General features: G+C 61.9%; 1 protein-coding gene across 5 annotated transcripts in view; it reads left to right on the forward strand.

Moving 5' to 3' along the window:
- Positions 1–14,711, forward strand: part of DAGLA (diacylglycerol lipase alpha) — a 61,508-nt gene extending 46,797 nt beyond the window's left edge. For all 5 annotated transcript variants that reach the window (XM_059144110.1, XM_059144119.1, XM_059144138.1 and 2 more), the window contains 12 exons: positions 405–529; positions 3,222–3,375; positions 3,785–3,868; positions 3,975–4,052; positions 5,075–5,155; positions 6,036–6,178; positions 6,508–6,576; positions 6,923–6,995; positions 8,259–8,455; positions 9,106–9,235; positions 9,733–9,917; positions 11,274–14,711. In XM_059144110.1, coding sequence (XP_059000093.1) covers positions 405–529; positions 3,222–3,375; positions 3,785–3,868; positions 3,975–4,052; positions 5,075–5,155; positions 6,036–6,178; positions 6,508–6,576; positions 6,923–6,995; positions 8,259–8,455; positions 9,106–9,235; positions 9,733–9,917; positions 11,274–12,240 — 2,286 coding nt within the window. In that variant the 3' untranslated portion in view covers positions 12,241–14,711. The remainder of the gene's footprint in view (positions 1–404; positions 530–3,221; positions 3,376–3,784; positions 3,869–3,974; positions 4,053–5,074; positions 5,156–6,035; positions 6,179–6,507; positions 6,577–6,922; positions 6,996–8,258; positions 8,456–9,105; positions 9,236–9,732; positions 9,918–11,273) is intronic.
- Positions 14,712–19,591: the final 4,880 nt, after the last annotated feature.

The following is a 19,591-nucleotide window of genomic DNA, read 5'->3' on the forward strand; positions in this document are numbered from 1 at the left end:
TGGCCCTGCTGCTCAAGGCCTGGACACCCCCAGCTGGAGGGCTTAGTGCCTCTCAGGGTTAAACTTTCCTTCCCAGGCCTGTGATGCCCTCTCACACCTCCCTCTCGCTTCCCTTCTCTGGAAATCGATCCAGGGCTCCGAGTGTTTTTCTGTCCCCAAATCATTAATTCTGACGTTGGAGCAGCAGGACGGGTCCCAGGAGGTTCCGTGCCCTGGTTGCATGGAGATAATTAGGGAAATGCAATTATCATCTGAGGGGAGCGGTCCTTCCTCCAAGGCGGGGGCGTGGGGGGCCTGCAGTCCCTGGGGAGGCCAGGAGGGCCGCTCCCTCCTCCATCCAGGGGAGCCTTTGGGCCTGGAGGCTGGAAGGGCAGCAGTGACCGCCTCCGCCTCCTTTCTTCCAGCAAGAGATGCTCCGCTACAAAGAGGTCTGCTACTACATGCTTTTCGCGCTGGCCGCCTACGGGTGGCCCATGTACCTGATGCGGAAGCCTGCCTGTGGGCTCTGCCAGCTGGCGCGGTCCTGCTCGTGAGTACCCCCGTCCCGTGCTTCGGCTGGCCAGCGTGTGCAGACAAGCAGAGGTCCTGAGGGCCAGCGTGTGGGAGACTCTCCCCGGACAGACTGTGCCTGCCCAGCCCCCCAGGGTCTGTGGCTTCCGTGGCTTCTCTTCCATGCCACCTCTGGGCCTCAGCCTCTCTACTGCTGCATTATCCTTAGGCGGGGAAGAGCACGGGCTTTGGAATCACACAGTGTTTGGTTTGAATCGAGATTTCGTCATTTGCAGCCAGAGGCAAGTTGGTCTACCTCTGCGAGACTCAGTTTCTTTGTCTGTAAAGTGGGGATGGCGATACGTACGTCCTGGAGTTGTTCTGAGAGGATGGGATGCGACTGGAGAGCGTCTGGCATGCTAGCTGCCTTCCCCTGCTGTCCTCCGCCCCGTCAACCACGCCACGCCCCCTCGACCTGTATCTTTCTCTCCAGCTGGTGTCCTGTGCTCAGCTTGCTGAAACAAGGGACATGCCTAGTACAGGCCCAGTTCATGGAGACCTCTGGAAGGGCATCAAGAAGGCCCTTGAGTGAAAGACTTTGACCCTCTTCCCAGGGACTTGGCAAGGCACCTGTCCCAGACCAGCCCACCCCCACCCCCTCTGGGTGCTGGGAGGACTCTCTGTCTCTCCTAACTGGGCCAGAGAAGGACAAAGCTCTGGAAGGGCCCCTTCCCCGTCCTTGGTGTCTCCACCCTCAGCCTGGCCCAGACAGAAAGAGGACAGCTCCCTGGCTCCCTGGTCTGGAAAGCCTGGCGTTCTATCAGTGACGCCCCTGCCCTTGGGCAGCCACACCCCTCCCGCGGTGACCTTACTTTCTGCAGAGAGCCGTGTGGCTCTCTGGACCTTGTTCTCCCCACCCCCCGTGATTTGCAGAGCGAGTGGCCGGGCCACCCTGTGCTCCCTCCCACAGCTGGCGTTCCTCTCAGCGTCCTTGGGAGTCACTGCGAAGCATGTCAAAATGAGTCCCAGACCAGGAGTCTGGAGACCCGGGCTCTGACGGGCCCTGCTCTATTACTGGCAGGCTGGGGACGCCGTCGGTGCGAGCGGTGCCCTTCCTGCCTGCCTAGCGGGTATTTCAGAAGCCAGGCAATCGTGGGCAGGCAGGGCCCTCGGGGGATCTGCAGACAAGGGGTGGGGGGCCCAACTGCGGTTTGTCAGCTTCTCGAGACTTCGAGGAACAAGAGGACGGGTCCTCGAGCTCAGGTGTCCGTCCCTGAAGGCAGCACGGTGGCGGCCACATGCTGAGAGAGAAGAGGCAGCTGCCTGAGAGCAGGGGTCTGGCCTCCAGCCCCGGTCCGGCCCCCACTTGGCCCTGCAGTCGGTGGAGCCCCCCCCCACGGGCCCTGCGGTGGTCACCCAGTACAGGCCCTGTTGCTTCCCAGACTCAGCTGAACCCTGAGTTTTCACAGAGGGGCCTCTCCTCATTAGGAAGTAGGTAACAGTCCCTTAGGTGCTGCTTAGGTGAGGACAAAGCTCGAGACATCCCTGAAATTCAGGATTCTTCTTAAAAATCTCAGCTGTCCTCTCAAGGCAGCAAGCCCACCCGGGCCTTGAGTTCTGGCTCCGGGCTCCTCCACCCATCCGTTGGCCACTGGCTCCCTCTGGCGGCCCGAGGAACAGCTGCACCCCGAGCAGGGTCCCCTGCTCAGAGGCTCAACTCGCTGTTCATTTGGGGGAGGCCTGCTGTGGGCCTGGTGCCCGGACGTGTCTGTACCCCTGGCACAGTAGGCCCTGCCCTGGGACCCACTGCCTGGTGGTGGGGGGGGGTACAGACAGCACACAGACAAGGACACGGGGCCTGTAGGAGCAGAGGGACACTTGGGCGAAATAGAAACAGGTGGTGGTGTCAGGCTGGGAAACACAGGCAGGGGGCTGGTGGTGCTGGACGGGTTGTCCCGGGCGAACCTCCCCGTGACATACGTGTGAGCAGAGGCCTGAGGGAAGTGAGAAGTCCTGCTGTGCAATCTGGCCTGTGCATCCTTGCAAGGACCCCAGCTCTTACACTGGGCAGGAAGGGCATCACTGCAGGGTTTCCAGTGAAGCGACATGGCTCGGCTTACGTCTTAGAGGGTTGCCCTGGCTTCCCATTGAGAATGTCGAGACCAGGAGTACATGGGGGAGACTGGGGCGGCCACCATGACGCTCCGAGGCAGAGATAATGGTGGAGGGGTGGGTGGGTGCCGGGAAAGTGGCCGGAGTCTGTTCTGAATTGGAAGACAGAGTGAGCCGATGTGTCGACCGACCCACGGGCTGTGGGACGTGAAGTGGGGCGGGGACCTGAAGCCAGCTCCAAGGACAGGGCTGGACAATGAGCAGCAGGGCGCAGGGAACTCTGGGAGCATGCAGGGGTGGGCCAGTGGGGGGGGGGGGTAATGGGCCCCTGAAACGTGGGAAGGGAGCATCTGGAGGTGGGAGCAGATCAGGCGGTTTGGTCACCCAGAGGGCGTAGCTATGACAGGAGGAGCCAGGGAGGCCCGGCAGTGAGGGAGGAGCAATCCAGGGGTGAGGCGGGGAGAGCACTGCAGGGAGAGAGAGAGGCCCACCGGGTCCTGTGCCGTCAGGAGGCCGAGTACCATGAGGGCTGTAGGACTTCTCCAGGGGGGTTCCGGAGAGGCTGACTGGAGCCGTTGCTCTCGGGGTCTCTGAGCCCCCTGCCCCCCTCCCCTTGCCAGGTGCTGCCTGTGCCCCACGCGGCCCCGCTTTGCCCCGGGAGTCACCATCGAGGAGGACAACTGCTGTGGCTGCAACGCCATTGCCATCCGGCGCCACTTCCTAGATGAGAACATGACCGCGGTGGACATCGTGTACACTTCCTGCCACGACGCGGTAAGCGGCCACGCCGGGCCTGTGGGCAGCGCTCCCTCACCCCGGCCTCTGTCCTCGGCGGGTCGCGGGGGTGCAGCTGGAGCCCCTCCCCTCCTCACCCCCTCGGGGGCCAGGCAGTGGTCCCTGACCCCAGCCCCAGCCCCGGGGCTTCTCGGCCCAGCCGTCGGGGCAAGGGATGCAGGGACTCAGCAGCGAGGCCCTGGGAAAGGGGCAGCGGTCCCTCCAGACTCCACAGGCAGGACAGCAGCACTCAGGCGGCCTGAGCTGGAGGGGAGCCTAGAGGGAGCCCCAGCAGCCTTGCGGGGGCCCAGAGAGGAGCTGGCTCCTCGGCCAGGAGGCCTGCTTAGGTCACTCTCTGAGTCTAGGCCCATCCCAGGACCCCTTGACTCATGAGCCCCCCTTATCCTAGGTCTATGAGACCCCTTTCTATGTGGCAGTGGACCATGACAAGAAGAAGGTGGTGATCAGTATCCGGGGAACGCTTTCGCCCAAGGTATGCTGCCTGTGGCACCCAGCCCAGCCCTCACAGCCCCTGAGGCCTGCCCGCCTTCCTCTTCCTGTCCTCACCCCAGCCCTCGCCTGTCCTCTCTGTCCACAAGGATGCCCTGACGGACCTGACCGGGGATGCCGAGCGCCTCCCCGTGGAGGGGCACCACGGCACCTGGCTGGGACACAAGGTACTCCCCCTTCCGGGCCCCAGAGGCTCCTTGCCTCCTCTGCTACCCTGCCAGCGCGCACACCTGTCCTGCTGTCGGGGGGTGTCCTCCCTGCTTGCTAGGCCCCCAGGGAGAGGTGGGTCAGAGGAGCCTGCATTCATCTAGAAGGTCCACCGTGGCCCAGCAGTGGCCCACAGTCCTGCCTGGCTCAGGTCCTGTCCCAGAAGAGCCTAAAGAGGCAGACGGGAAAAGATTGGTTTCTGTGAGATGCACAACTCTCCTGAGCCTCAGTCTTGTCATCTGTGACATGGAAATGATGTGATAAAGTGTGCACCAGCCCCCACAGCCAGGTTGTTAGGAGGGCCAAAGAGGAAATGGTTGGGACAGGATTGGTGAGTCTCCAGTCACCGTTTTTGCTGGTCCCTAAAAGGCTTCACTCCTGGGGCGCCTAGGCAGGGTGGTTGGTTAAGCCTCTGATTTTTATTTTTAATCTTTTTTTTTTTAAGATTTTATTTGTTTATTTGACAGGCAGAGATCATAAGGAGGCAGAGAGGCAGGCAGAGAGAGAGGGGGAAGCAGGCTCCCTGCTGAGCAGAGAGCCCGACCCGGGCCTCGATCCCAGGACCCTGAGATCATGACCTGAGCCGAAGGCAGAGGCTTTAACCCACTGAGCCACCCAGGCGCCCCATGTAGAATCTTTTTAAAAAATTTATTTGAGAGAGAGAGAGAGAGCGCGCACACACACGAGCAGGGGGAGGGGCAGAGGGAGAACTGAAGGCAGATGCTTAACTGACTGAGCCACCAAGTGTCCCCAAGCGTCTAATTTTTGTTTTCAGCTCAGGGTTGTGAGACCAAGCCCAATGTCCAGCTCCATGCTCGGCACGGAGTCTGCTTAAAACTCTCTCTCCCTCTCCTTCTGCCCCTACACCCTGCGTGCGCACCCTTGCTTCTCTCACACTCAAATAAGTAATAAATCTTTTCCAAAAAAAAAAAAAAAAAAAAAAAGGCTTAAAAGATCTCCCTCTCTGTTCCTCCTTACCCAGGGGATGGTTCTCTCGGCTGAGTACATCAAGAAGAAGCTGGAGCAGGAGATGGTCTTGTCCCAGGCCTTTGGGCGAGACCTGGTGAGGCTTCCTCCCTGCTCCTGAGCCCTGGCCATGCCCACGATGCCGCCTCCAAGGCAACGCTGGGGGCAGGGTGTGTGCGTGGTGGTGCCCCCCCGCCACCCACAACGCCCCACAAGCCAGACCCCTACACTGTCCTTGGAGTCCTTGGATGCTTGGCTTCCAGCCCCCTCCTCACCGCTCGGTGACCCCTTCCTTTCTCTCGTACCAGCAGTTCTTGGGCTCCCCTGCCCAGCCCCAGCCAGGTATGACCCCCCTGCTCCATGCTGGGCACTGGAGGTACAGAGATGGTTCTGGGCAGGGGCTTCAAAATACAGAGCAGGCAACAAAGATAAGTAATTTCAGAGCCCATAGGAAGGGTGTTGCTCTGGGTAGAGTGATGTGGATCCTACCACCGACCCAGCCTGCTCCCTGGACAGGCAGCCCCCATGGCAGCCACCCTTCCCAAAGCCAGGCACTCCCTGGCCTCAGGAGACCCCAGTCTAGTTGTTGGGGCACAGAGATGGGGGAAGGTGAACCAACGATTGCTCTAGAGGATAATCTCCATAGTACGTACCCTATTACAGTAGAGTACAGTCAGCATGTATAAAGGTCTTCCTTGTGTATAGATACAAGCGTCTAGGAGGGAGTGGGCCTCTCCCAGAAAATCAGGAAGGTATCAGGAAGGCCGAACAAGGTTTTGAAGGATGCATAGGAGTTTATTCAAAGAGTCTCCCCAAGAAGTTGCTCTGAGCGTGTCTAGCTTGGCTCTTCCCCTGCCCCAGGGACCACACAGCACAGATTCCGTGTCAGGACTCTGGGAAGACCCCTCTGTCCGACTGGTAGCAGCTAGTCCAGCACGTCCCTAGGGCTGGGCGCTCACCTGTCTCTCCGTTTCCAGGGCCGAGGAACCAAACATTATGGCCTGATTGTGGTGGGCCACTCCCTGGGTGCGGGCACCGCGGCCATCCTCTCCTTCCTGCTGCGCCCCCAGTACCCTACCCTCAAGTGCTTTGCCTACTCCCCACCAGGGGGCCTATTGAGGTGAGCCGCCTGGGGCCTGGGAGCTGGCTGGGGTTGATGGGGGCCAAAGACTTGGGAGCTGGCCTGGGCAGTCTGACTTCCGGTGACATGGGGGCCTGGGAATGGCCTGGCAGGTGGAAGGAGGGGTGCTCCGTCAGAGGCCAGGCAGACCCCAGGATCTGTGCCCGGCAAAGCCCCTCACTTGCAGGAAAGGTGTGACTGGGAGCAGGCAGCCCAGCCTGGCCCCTGGGAGCTCCCCAGAGGGCCATGAATCCCTACACTAACCCTAGGAGTGCTAGAGCAGGGCTCCCTCACCGCCCCTGCCTCAGCACCCCCGGCTTCCTTTGCAGCGAGGACGCCATGGAGTACTCCAAGGAGTTCGTGACGGCTGTGGTTCTGGGCAAAGATCTTGTCCCCAGGCGAGTTGCAAGTCACAAGTCACTCCCTTTCACCACTGTCCCGGCTAGCTGTTCTTGCCTCCTCGGGGCCTTTCCCTCAGATGCCCATCTTCCCCGGGAATCCCAGAGCCCCTAGAGCCCCCAGAGGGAGAGGACAGGTGGCCCCACCCTGCCTGACCTCCCTTACCTGGCTAGGCCCTGCTAAACTGCGGACTCACCCCTGCCCACCCCTCCCACCCCATGACCCCAACGGTATGGCCTTCTCCCTTGTGTGGCTGCTGTGTGCCTGCCTATCTGCCCCCATACCCCACACACCTCCCAGGCCCTGGCCCAGCGAGGCTGACCCCTGGCTTGCTTCCTTCCCCAGGATCGGCCTCTCCCAGCTGGAAGGCTTCCGCAGACAGCTCCTAGATGTCCTCCAGCGAAGCACCAAGCCCAAAGTGAGCCCCCGCCCCCTGTCCCCCTCCACCCTGCTTGGGCATGCTGGACTGTGGGCACCTGCCTGTCCCTTGGCACAAAGCACAAGAGGGCCCAGCCATGTGAGGCCAGGCCGCGTGTGGCTGGTGTCATGGGAACCCCGGCCAACCAAACTCTCAGCACCTCCAAACCCATCTCGTCTCCCCCACAGCCTATCCTCATACAGAGGGGGGCAGTCGAGGCCCAGAGTGGGTAAGGGACTTGCTTTTGCTCACACAAGCTGTCAGGCCTGGGACCCAGGGCTCCTGAGTCCCGACCCCATCACCCAGTGCTGCCTAAGTTAGGAAAAAGCAGGCCCGAGGCTCAGTGCTTCGAGTTCATGATGGGAAGGCCACTGCTAGGCCTGCTGTGGTTCTCCAGGCTCCACGAGTCCAGGTGCCACTGCCGGAGGGAGTCTGGGTGCAGTTTGTTCTGAGGCTCTGCTGGAGCTAGAGACAGGCCCAGCCCTGCCTCCTCTCCCATCAGGTCTTTGAGGACACTAGGGGTCTTCCTGTGCCAAGACGGCCTCAGTGTCCCAGGCGGGTGTGGGTGCTGTGGCCAGGTACCCCGAGGCAGGCAGGAAGGGGCCGCCCTGGAGCAGCATGTCCTCTCTGACCCCCGACTCCACCACACCCATCATCTCTGCCCAGTTTGGGCTGTTCCCAGCCTTGGTGCCCATGACCTTCTGGCAGGCAGCACCCTGGGCCTGGCACCTGGTGGCAGGGGTGGGCAGGGCAGCAGAAACGTAGGGGCCCAGGTATGCCTGGAGGAGCCTCGTTCTGGGAGGCAGAGCTGCTCCTATCTGACCCAGGCTTGCACACTCATCAGGGCTGGGGCGTGGGTGGCCAGAGGCCACCCCAGATGCAGCCGGGCCTCGTAGGTGCAGCTGGAATGAACTTGGGGTCTGCTCTGTCTCTGACTCAGTGCATGACCTAGAACGAGCCCCTTCCTTTGCTGGACTGTTTCCCCGTCCTCTAGATGAAGAGGTGACTGGTCTTCCAGCCCCTTTGTAGCCCTGAAGTTCAACACTGTCCCATCATCTGTCCTTGGCATCTTTCTGGCCATCGTGGCCACTGTATGCCTCGGCCACTGCCTCCGCAGGTGGGCACTGCTCTTCCCTCTGCCCCATGGCCATCCTGGCTCCCCCCAGTGACCTCTGAGCCCCCTTTCAAGGCCCCTCCTGCTGCTGCCCACTAGCCAGCCCTGCTCAACTCTTTCCCTGTCTCCCCCAACCCTGCTCCACACAGTGGCGAATTATCGTGGGGGCCACCAAATGCATCCCCAAGTCAGAGCTGCCTGAGGAGGTCGAGGTGGCCACCCTCGCCAGCACACGGCTCTGGACCCACCCCAGTGACCTGACCATCGCCCTGTCTGCCAGCACCCCTCTCTACCCTCCTGGCCGCATCATCCACGTGGTCCACAACCACCCAGCAGAGCAGTGCTGGTAGGTGCTGCTTCTGACCCTGACCAGGGGCATGGGGGATAGAGCTGGCCTTGCTTAGTGACCCCCCACCCCTCGGGGACTGGGGGCAGAGGCAGGGAGATGATGGCCCAGGATGCTCTGGGCCTGCATTGCGCTATCCTTGGGCTCTGCAGGTGAAACAAAAGACCCATCCAGAGCAGGACCCCACCCTTTGCACTCCGTGCCCTCCACCATCTCCTGGTGTCCCCCAGGGCAGTTCTCCCCACTTATGGCCCATGTGAAAGCGGATGCCCTTGGGGAGGTCACCCTGAGGCCCCAGACAGCTCCCACAGTTATGTGCCTTCCTCTCTGGGATTAGTCGGCAGCACTCGTGAGCAGGGGTGGGGATGAGAGGGGAGAGGGGAATGGGCCAGCAGTAGCAGGCTTCTCCCTCGTCCTGCTCTTGCAGGGGGCGGGGCCTGACTCCTCCCTCCCAGCCACAGAAGGCTTGTGAGCCAGGCCTTGCCCAGGGCGGGGCAGGTGTGGTCCAGGCCTCCAGCAGGTGGTAGGCTATGTAGGGACTGTGGCTGAGGTCCTAGTGAGGCCGAACAGGGAGCCCGGGGACCTGGGGGCCGGAGCCAGGCTAGGCTGCCACCCACCCTCAGCCTCCCTCCGGCCCCTGTGCCCCCCAGCTGCTGTGAGCAGGAGGAGCCCACGTACTTTGCCATCTGGGGCGACAACAAAGCCTTCAATGAAGTGATCATCTCGCCGGCCATGCTGCACGAGCACCTCCCCTATGTGGTCATGGAGGGGCTTAACAAGGTGAGCCCCCCGGGCAGCCTGGGCAGGGACGCCTCCTCAGAGCCCCGCTGTGCTCTGTGGCCCGGAGCACCTGGGCTGTCCCCGAATGACAGGCAAGGATGCGGATGCTCAGAGAAGCGAGCCAGAGCTCGTCCTCTGGTCCCTGCACCCCTGCTGTCTCCATGGCTGTGTAGGCCCTGTGGTGGGAAGGGGTCGGGGAGACTCCCAGGTACCTGGCCTGACACACGCACAGCTAAGCAGGGGTGCCCTCCGCCATCACCTGGCCACGGAATGGTGACCGGAGTGGAGGAGCATGCCAGCTGTGGTGCCTAGTGTGATGGTGGGGCCAGGCCCAGGCCTTCCTGGTGGAGCGCGGACCTAGGCCGGAGGGGGGCAGGCAGGAGCAGGGCCCAGCCGACCCAACGAGGCTCTGGCCTGGGAAGCCTGGCCTGCTGCCCCACCCCCACATGATTGTCACCCCTCCACCACCGCCACCAGCTTGCCCGACCTGTCCCCAGGTGCTGGAGAACTACAACAAGGGGAAGACGGCCCTGCTCTCCGCTGCTAAGGTCATGGTAAGCCCCACTGAGGTGGACTTGACTCCTGAGCTCATCTTCCAGCAGCAGCCGCTGCCAACCGGGCCGCCCATGCCTGCTGGCCTCGCCCTGGAGCTGCCCGCCGCAGACCACCGAAACAGCGTCAGGTGAGTCCTGCCTGCGCGCCCCAGCCTGCCCCGAGGGTACGCACACCCCAGGGGTGTTCCAGGGCACAAAAGCTTGTGCGCATGTGGATCCCGCACCTGTCCTGGGCCGACAGGTGTCTACAAAGCTCTGCGCACAGGCACGGGAAGGTTGAACTTGACCCTCTGCTCAGGAGCTCTTGGGCTGCTCCCACGGCCCCCTGCTTGCCATCACTGAAGCCCCCAGGGGAGAGTGGTCGCCTGGGGATGCACCGAGCTGGGGCCACAGCCCACAGAAGCACTCACAGCCATCTAGCCCACACAGATGGACACCTGTGGACTTACAAACACGCAGAGAGGTGTGTTCGTGGTGATGCTTACACATGCATACACATACATGTTCAGAAACCGTAGCTCTGAGCATACGGGGCCCCACACACACGTGCTCGTGTAGAGGACATACAAGTCAGAGGCCGAGCTACATAGACCAAAGGGCCGCTAGGGTGGGCAGCCATGCACGTGAGCACGAGACTGCACCTATGCCCAGACCAAGCCACACGGACACAGACAGACACCTGCACGCTACACACGTAACACCGGGCCCCATGTGCCTGCTCCCGGACCTGCATGTGCTTTGATGGGGGCTGGCTCTGAGGTTGGGAATCTTCCTGGTCCACCCCCTGTGGGGACCTTTCCAGGCCAGGTCACAGATATGGCTGGGAGGCTGCTCCAAAGGGTGGTTGCCACCTCCAGGCCCTTGATGGGGACACCTGGACATCTCTCCAGCCATTTGTATATTTCCTGTGGCGGCTTGACCATGTCTGCTCAGAGGTGCGGCATCCCCCTCCCCTGCCCCCGCCCCCTTCACTTCCCTGTCCGTCCAGCAGAGGGCACTAACCCATGGCGGAGGCAGGAAGTGACCTGGGCCACCCGCCCCTGCTCCAAGACACATCAAGGGGCACTGGCCCTAAGGGTGTGAGAACCAGTGGGGGCAGCTCTAGGCAGTGCTTTCTCCCTTTCTCCCTCCCTCTTCCTCTCTCTCCCCTTCCACCAACGCCTGGTAGTGACCTGGGTCAGCCAGTCTGGGCCCCAGGCTCCGGTGAGCGAGCGCAGAGTCTCGCAGCAGAGCTCCAGAGCTCTAGGCTCTCAGCGGGGCCTTAGACCTTCAGTGCCCCCACCCACAGCATCAGACCTTTTGCCTTCTGTTTTGGGCTCTCGTGAGGTGTTTTTTTAAAACAAATTTCACACTGTTGAACAACTGATAATAAATTAACCCCGTCCCTTCCCCAAGCTCCCTGCAGCCTGGGAGTGGGAGGGTCCCCCCAACCCCCGGGGTCTCTGCCCCTCCTGACTGTCACAGCCCTGCCCTGCCCTCCGTAGGAGCAAGTCCCAGTCCGAGATGAGCCTGGAGGGCTTTTCAGAGGGGCGGCTGCTGTCCCCAGTGGCGCCGGCGGCGGCTGCGGCGGCCCGCCAGGACCCCGTGGAGCTGCTACTGCTGTCCACCCAGGAGCGGCTGGCGGCGGAGCTGCAGGCCCGGCGGGCGCCCCTGGCCACCATGGAGAGCCTGTCGGACACTGAGTCCCTGTACAGCTTCGACTCCCGCCGCTCGTCTGGCTTCCGCAGCATCCGCGGCTCGCCCAGCCTCCACGCTGTGCTGGAGCGCGACGAGGGTCACCTCTTCTACATCGACCCCGCCATCCCGGAGGAGAACCCGTCCCTCAGCTCGCGCACCGAGCTGCTGGCGGCCGACAGCCTGTCCAAGCACTCCCAGGACACGCAGCCCCTGGAGGCAGCCCTGGGCAGCGGGGGCGTCACCCCCGAGCGGCCCCCCAGCGCAGCGGCCAATGAGGAGGAGGAGGAGGGAGGCTGCGGCAGCCGAGGGGCGGCCCCCGGGGGAGAGCTGGCCCTGCACAACGGGCGCCTAGGGGACTCGCCCAGCCCTCAGGTGCTGGAGTTCGCTGAGTTCATCGACAGCCTCTTCAACCTCGACAGTAAGAGCAGCTCCTTCCAGGACCTCTACTGCATGGTGGTGCCCGAGAGCCCCACCAGCGACTATGCGGAGGGCCCCAAGTCCCCCAGCCAGCAAGAGATCCTGCTCCGTGCCCAGTTTGAGCCCAACCTGGTGCCCAAGCCCCCGAGGCTCTTCGCTGGCTCCGCAGACCCCTCCTCAGGCATCTCACTGTCGCCCTCCTTCCCACTCAGCTCCTCGGGCGAGCTCATGGACCTGACGTCCACGGGGCTCAGCAGCCAGGAGTGCCTGGCCCTGGACAAGGTCCGGACTCCGACTCCCACCAGCCACGGGGCCAGCCCCGCCAAGCGGGACGACCTGGTCATCTCGGCGCGCTAGCACCCCTGGCGTGGCTGCAGGCTGAGACCCCGGGCTGAGCAGGGGGCCCCTTGGGCTCCTGGTGGCTGCCCCCAGGGCCAGGCCGCTTTGAGGAGAGCCCCCCCCCCCGGGGGGCCAGTTTAGCCTCAGGCACGGGGCGCTGCTGCTGAGCTGGGGGTCTGCAGCCCTACCTCAGCTTAGGACCACCGGAAGGCCGGGATAAGGGTCCTTTAGATGGGGGAGGGATGGGAAGCAGGGAGGAGCCTGGGGCGGCCTGCCGGGTGGGCTGGGCAGCCCTCCGCCCTCTCAGCCTACCTGTCCCCCACAGGACGGGCAGTGGGCATGCCGACTCCCCATCACTGCCCTCTGGCTGCCCTCCCAGGACCAAGATGGAGAGCAGCCCTCTCCCCACATACTCATATCTGTGGTCCAGGCTGGTGTCTGCCCTGGCCACCCCCCAGATCTGGTGCCTGCTGGCCAGCCCCCTGGGGTGACCCCATGCCAAGGTGGCCCGCAGTGCTGTGTATGTTTACAGATGTTGCTGGGCCGGACTGAAGAGGTTTCCTGGGCTTGCAAGTGCCCCCCCCACCCTATGATGGGTTCTGAGCAGGGAGGGGAGGGGGCCTGTCCCCACAGAGCCCAAGGCAGCCACGGGGCCTGGAGGGGCCTGGAGGAGGGTGGGGTCAAGACTACCCCTTTTCTGCTTGGTGCCCCTCATGCTGATCCCTCTGGCAGTGGGTCCTGGGCACCCGGGCCTGCCCCACCTGCCCATTACTTCCTGTCTTGCCTTCTACCCCAGGGGTCCTGGCTGCTCAAAGGGCAGAAGGCACAGGTACGACCACCGCTGGCTTCAGAGTCAGTGCCCTGGGCAGAAGGAGGACACCCAAGTCCCCCTTCCTTTGAGGGCCCCATGTAACCGCTCTGTAGCACCTCGCCCCTGCACCTAGGCAGCCTCAGGCCCTGGGGTCTGAAGCCAGACATGTCCCCACTGCCCTTGGGTCCCCCTCCTCACCGGCCTGAGCGCTGCCCCAGTGGAGCTCTCTTCCCCACAACCCTCCACAACCCTCCACATCCGTCCTGTTGGCAGGAAGTGGAGACGAGAGGAGGGCATTGCAGGATCTAGCTAAACGGGGAGCAGGAGGGCCAGGGGCTCCGGGGCTTTCCCCCCTTAGCTGGAGGCCTCCTGCTGGGCTGGGGACGCAAGGCGGAGGTGGTGCATGCCGGCGGGGGCCACGTGTGTGTGCATGTGCATGTGAACAGCTCCTGAGGAGGGGGCCGCGGGGGCTCCCACCCCACCTGCTTGCTGCCCCTCCCAGCCCACCAAGAACCTAGACTAGGATGGGGGCCTGGGCGGTGGGGGAGGGGTGCACAGGATGAGCTCAGTTCCATACATTGGCATCCTCCGTGTCCTACTGCTTCTTGGACCCTGGGTTTGGAAAACTGGTGTGTGCCCCGGCGCTGACCGCCTGCTTGTGCCTTCGTCTCCCCGGAGGCAGACTCCCCCATGCTGCCCCACCCCATAGCCTCTCTGGAGCTGCTAGACTCCCCTGACCAAGATCCCCCCCCCAAATCTCATGATCACTGGTATCGGGGGCCTGTGTCCTGATCTCCATCCCACGGAGCTGGGACTGGCCTGGATGCTGCTCTGGGACCCCCCTGCCCACCGTGACAGATGGAGCCAGAGTCCGGGGAGCTGGGCCTCCCTCCCTCTCTGACACCCCCGTTCACAAGACTCCAGGATGCCCCTGCTGAGGGGCCCGCTGCCGGCAGAGCCTGGGCCCAGCAGAAGCAGGATGGAATCAGTGGCTCTTAGAGTTTAGAAAAAAACAAATCGTAAATCAGAGTAAAGTTCCAACAAGCACCTCAGCCAATGGCAGGGAGAGACTTGGTGTCTGGCCTTTTAATTCCTCCTCTGCCGGGGTGGCCCCCGGGACCTCTAAGGGGGCGTGGTAGCCGCCCATGCCCAGGACTGAGCCATCAGGGACAGACTCCCCACCCCCACGGCTGCAGCCACACATGGTTCCAGACCTGGGGCTGGGGCAGGCTTGGACTCAGCCTTGGAGGCCGCAGGGTCAGCCCACCCGGAACCTGCCCTCTCCCCGCCACACCCCCTGAAAGAATGGGCCTGCTGCGCCCCTCTCCCTTCCTCCCCATGCCACACTTGGGGGCCTCTGAGCCTTGGGTGGCTCAGACGCCCCCCCCACCAAGTCTGCTCCCGGAACGCAGCACAAACTCCCAGCCGTGAGCTGGCCTGTTCTCCCCGGGGTCTGGGTGACCTCCATATGCAATCGGCAGTGAGCACCTGGGCCCAGACACTCAGGCACTGTCCGTGCCATTCTCCCGCAACTTTTTGTACTTACTGTATGAAAGATCCACACTAATATTGCTGTAAAAAGGAGAGACAAATTAATATAGCTTATTCTATAAATATATCTGTATATAAAGGTTTCTGTATATTGTATAGAGCTGTGTATAAACTGCGTGTAGAAGCACGCTGGCTGCCTTGAGTGACCTCTCTTCCCAGCTCGGGGGGCAAGGGTTGGGGGGTCTGCTGCTGAGCTCAGGGGTAGGAGGGGCCCCCTGAGACTGGCTCGTGCTGCTGTTGATGCCCTGGTCTAGGACCACACTCTGAGCCGCAGTGAGGAGCCAGAAGACCCTGAGAGCCCCACACAAATGGGGCAGTCCCTTGTTGAGCCTTGCCCATGTGGAAGGTGTACCGGGAGATCCATGTTCATGACCCCATCAGGGCCTTGAAAGATGGGACTTGTTAGTCCCTTTCTCCTCCCTGAGGGGTCTGGGGCACAGAGAGGGTAAGTAAGCTGCCCAAGACCACAGAGCCAGCATGTGGGGCGCTGATCTGACAGTTCCCACCCTTCTGTCCAATACCGAGAACCAGAGCAGAGGAGCAAGGACTCCCCTAACACACCCCCTGGCAGGGTAGCACTGAAAGGCAGGGGCCACTGGAAACCTTTGCTGAGTGCTTCTTTAGAAGGGTGCAAAAGAGTTGACCAGGCCCACTCAGGGCACCCCAGGGACCCCAGCTCGTGCAGGCTCCAGGACAAGTGAGGCCCAGGGGGCTGCTGCAGGCCTTGGGTGGGCGGGGAGCTTTTTGGGTCTCCTGCCCACACCAGGCCAGGCCCGCCCGCCCCCTTCATGCAGCAGGTGGCGCTGTTCCTCCAGCCCAGGGAGATGGCAGCTTGGGCCCAGACCCTGAGCCAGCCAATTTTTGACTTGACCTTGACCTTCCCCTTCCTCACACTGCCCACCCTCTTACCCCCTCGAGAGTCCCGAGGGACCCTACTTGGTGCCTTGGGGGAAGGCGACAGAGCAGTGCCTGGCCCCCAGTGCCCCCAGCCTCTTTGAACAGAAGAGGCTCAAAGAGGCCAAAGACCTGCTTAAGGTGACTCGCGCTGTGGGGACAGCTGCAGGACTAGAATCCCGGCTGCCTGGTTGAAGACTCTGGCCTCCACCCTCACTTGATGGTTTTCCGAGGTTCTTCCTCAGAAACTCAGTCTCACTGAGTTTGCAAACCGTCCTGTCCAATTCGTGGTTCAGAAGCTGAAGAAACCGAGGGCCAGAGAGGTTGTGACTTCCCCAAGGTCACACAGAATGTGTGGGAAAAGGCTCTCACGAGAGCAATTCTGGGAAGGGCTGGAGCAGCGCTGTGCCTCCCAAACCCACGCAGGCCCTGTGGACAGGCCTGTCCACCTCAGCTGGGAGGGAGGTAGGAGGTGGGAGGGGGCTTATCCTGTAGGGCTCCCCCCAGCCCTCTCACCCAGGTCCGGGGAAGCAGCACCCCGCGCCCCCCCCACCCCCCTCCGCCTCACTGCCGCTGGGTTCCCACTCAGCACCCCATGGGCCTTCCTCCCTTCCTCTGCAAAAGGGGCTATGGGAGCCCATGGGGGGTCAGGGGTCCCACAACAGGGAGGCCTGGCCATCCGGCTAGCTGATGAACCCCACCCTCTCCTGGCCTGGCCTCCAGGCTGGTACTCTGTGCCTCCAGTACCCTCTGTCTCTGCCTCCCTCTCCCCAGTGCTGCCACCTGCTGGCCCTGCTGAGCGCCAGGAACGATCCTGGGATAGAAGAGCAGCACTTAGGATCACTGCCCTGCCATTTTACCTTCGCCAAGAAGCGGGATTAATAGGCTGACTTACAGAGGAGCCCTCCGAGGACGGGAGGGCAGGCCCTGGAGGATGGCTGAGATGACCACAGGACAGCTGCCCCTGCTCGGCCAGGAAGGAGGTCTTGGTTGTTCACTCCTTATGGCTTGGTGGGGACAGGGTGCAGATGGGGCTCCTCTCTGTGGATGGCTCCCTCAAAGTCCTGGTTATGCACAGTTCCCTTCAGCTCCCTTACCAGCCCTAGTTGCCGCCCTGTCCCAGACAGGCTTCCTTCTGGACTTTGAGGGTGGCAACCTCAGCTTCTGGCCGAGGCCCAGAGTCTGGGACTTTAGCCACTCCTCTCCCCCAACCCAGAGATGGGAACCCCTGGGGGAGTCCCTCCTTTGCTCAGTGGCCGAGTGGAATCAGGGGAGATGGTAGGGCCAGAACACCCTTAACCAGGCCAGCTCCCACCGGATGAACAGGAAGCTCCGTCCCACCCCATCTAAGTTCAAGGCCATCCCAGAGGCCTAATGATCCAACTTAAGGAGTTGGGGTGTTGGGGACAAAATATGCATGTCCCACTCCACACAGAGGCAATGCTTCGCTCATCACCATGGCCCTCAAATGGTGGGCATTTCGGCAACGTGTGGAACCATGGTTGGAAGACCTGTGGGTAGGTGAAGGCTTATAAAGGAGCTCGTTTTCCAGCTGGTTCCGGGCAACTCCTAAAATAAATTCATTAAAAGAAAAAAAATCACATGGCGTAGGCGGGTGTCTACTTTGTCCACTGGCAGGCCTGACGGGGTGGGGGAGGGGGCAGAGCAGAGAATAACAATTGTCTTAAGGGAGGCTGCGGAGGGCGAAAAAACCTCTGGGGTGTATCAGCAGAAAAAGAATAGGCGTCTCAGTGTGGCCTTCTCCCCCCTTCGCGACCCGGCCCCTGCGGGGGGAGCACCGGCAGCACACACAGCTGGGGCCTCCAGCAAAATCCCATTCTATATATGGAGGAGCAACAGCGCGGAGAGCGGCCCCTGGAGGGACAGAACCTCATTGTGAGGCACCCGCCGGCCTGGGCACCCCCTCCCCCAGCCCCAGAACTGTTGTGGCATTGACCCTCCTCAGTGGGCCACCACCGGCCTGCTGACTGGGCCACATCTGGGGCTCAGGCACCGGCTGCCCCTCCCCCAGGGCTGGCCGCTGAGGAAGGGGAGGGTTGCCTGGGTGGGAGCAGCTTCACAGGCTCTCATCCCCGTGCCCACTGAGCAGCCCGGCTCACCCCCCATGCTCCTCTGGGGTGGGGGGGTACTGGCTGGGCAGTGTGGCCCCCTCCTGGCTGCCAGAGCTGCTATCTCGGTCAGCTGGGGGTCCTCCCGCCCCTCTGGGCCTTGCGGTCTCAGTCCCAGTCCTGTCGTCTGTCAAACAGGGGTCGGGTGGGATCAGTTTTCCAGCTCTGACTTGCTTATCCAAGGATCCTGGGAGGCGGTAGCAGCACCACTCCGCAGTGAGATGATTCGCTGGGTCCGAGATTCCAGAATTCTCTGCTTCCAAAGTTTCAGAAATGTAGGATTCTGCGGTGTGAAGACGCCATTGTCCGTTCCTTTCATGTGTATTTACTTAGAATGAACTGCGTTCCAGCTGGTGGTCTTGGTGTTGAAGCCAGGGCAATGACTAAGCCCGAAAACCCTCTTACCTTCCCAGAGCTTCCAATCTAAAGCCAGAAGGATAATCACAAGAACTGACTAAAAATCTTTTATGTGGTGAGGAAAAAGGGCAGGTAGGGGGAATTGCTTCAGAGACGTGATGAGTGAGAAGGAGCCAGTCATGCAGGGACAAGCATTTAGACAGATGGAACAGCATGTGGCAGATGTGCGTCTGGCATGTTTGAGTGAGGGCAGGGAGGCCTTGGGGGCTGTGACTTAGCAATGGAGAGAAAAGGAGGAGCTGAGGCCAGTGGTACGTTAGGGCAGGGGCAGAGCATAAAAGGCCTCAGAAACCAGGACAAGAGGTTTATATATTGTTTTGAACACGACAGGAAATTACTGGTTTTAGCAAAGGAATGACGTGATCTGATTGACATTTTAAAAAGAGTGATTTGAGGGGTGCCCGAGTGACTTAGCTGGTTAAGTATCCGCCTTCAGCTCAGGTCATGATCTCAGGGTCTGGGACCGAGCCCCATATTGGGCTCCCTGCTCAGAGGGGAGTATGCTTCTCTCTTTCCTTCTGTCTCTTTCTTCAGCTCGTGCTCTCTCTCTCAAATAAATAAAATCTTTTTTTAAAAAAGAGTGGTTTGGGAGGTTCTAGAGGCCATCACTGAGGACAGAGGCGGTGCAGAAGGGCCAAACAGACATGAGGAGGCGCTCCAGAGGTGGGGACAGACGGACAGGGGATGGTGGTTTTATCCTGGGCACACTAGGATAGGAGGTAGAACCTGTGGGCCTCCCACTACCATACAGGGAAACAGTGACCAAGAGGCTGTCTTTCCAGGTTTGGCCAAGATCTGGTTCCGAATGCACGCTTTGACCCCAACTACCTTGAAAGCCTCAGACCCATGCCATCCAAGTCCAATACCATAGCTGCCCATGTCTATTTACTCTTGAGCTACTGAAAATTAAATACAATTGAAAAGCCAGTTCCTCCGTCTTACCAGCCACATTTCAAGTGCTCGATCACCACATGCGGCTAGTGCGGCCCTACTGGATCAGCCGGTCACCCAGAGAAACATCCCCATCATCAGGCAGAGTCCTACCGGACAGCATAGGACTGCTCATTCCCGAGCCCGAGCCCGTTTCCTCGTCGGCAAAATGCAGGCAATAGTATGTCCTCGGTGGGAGACCTGCCGACGGTCTGCTCACCAGATGTGTGGGGTCGGGGGCCAGGGGAGGAAATCGCGGGCGTCTTCTGAGAAGCTAAGAGTCAGAAGCCTGCTACCTTCCTGTGCCCAAGGGGAGGGCGAGGACTGCGGGGCGGGGACGAGGCCGCGGACCCCTACTCCGGCCAGGGAGGTCACCCAGCGCCCAGCGCCGCCTGGGGGAGCCGCGCGCGTCCTGCCCTCCCGGGGCCGCGGCGCCGGCCAGGCCGCCAGGGGGCGCTGGGCGCGGCGGGCGGGGCGCGGGGCGTGCAGGGGCGGGGGGCGGGCGGGGGCCGGGCCAGGGCCGCGCGAGGGGCGAGCGCGGCGGCGGGCCGGGCGGGACCGTGGCCGGAGCTGAGCCGGGACTGTCGCGCGGGCCGCGCCGGCGATGCCGCGCCCCCGGGCCGGGCTGTAGCGGGGC

Source organism: Mustela lutreola, chromosome 1 (genome assembly GCF_030435805.1).
Source record: "Mustela lutreola isolate mMusLut2 chromosome 1, mMusLut2.pri, whole genome shotgun sequence".
In the NCBI taxonomy this organism is placed as follows: domain Eukaryota; kingdom Metazoa; phylum Chordata; class Mammalia; order Carnivora; family Mustelidae; genus Mustela; species Mustela lutreola.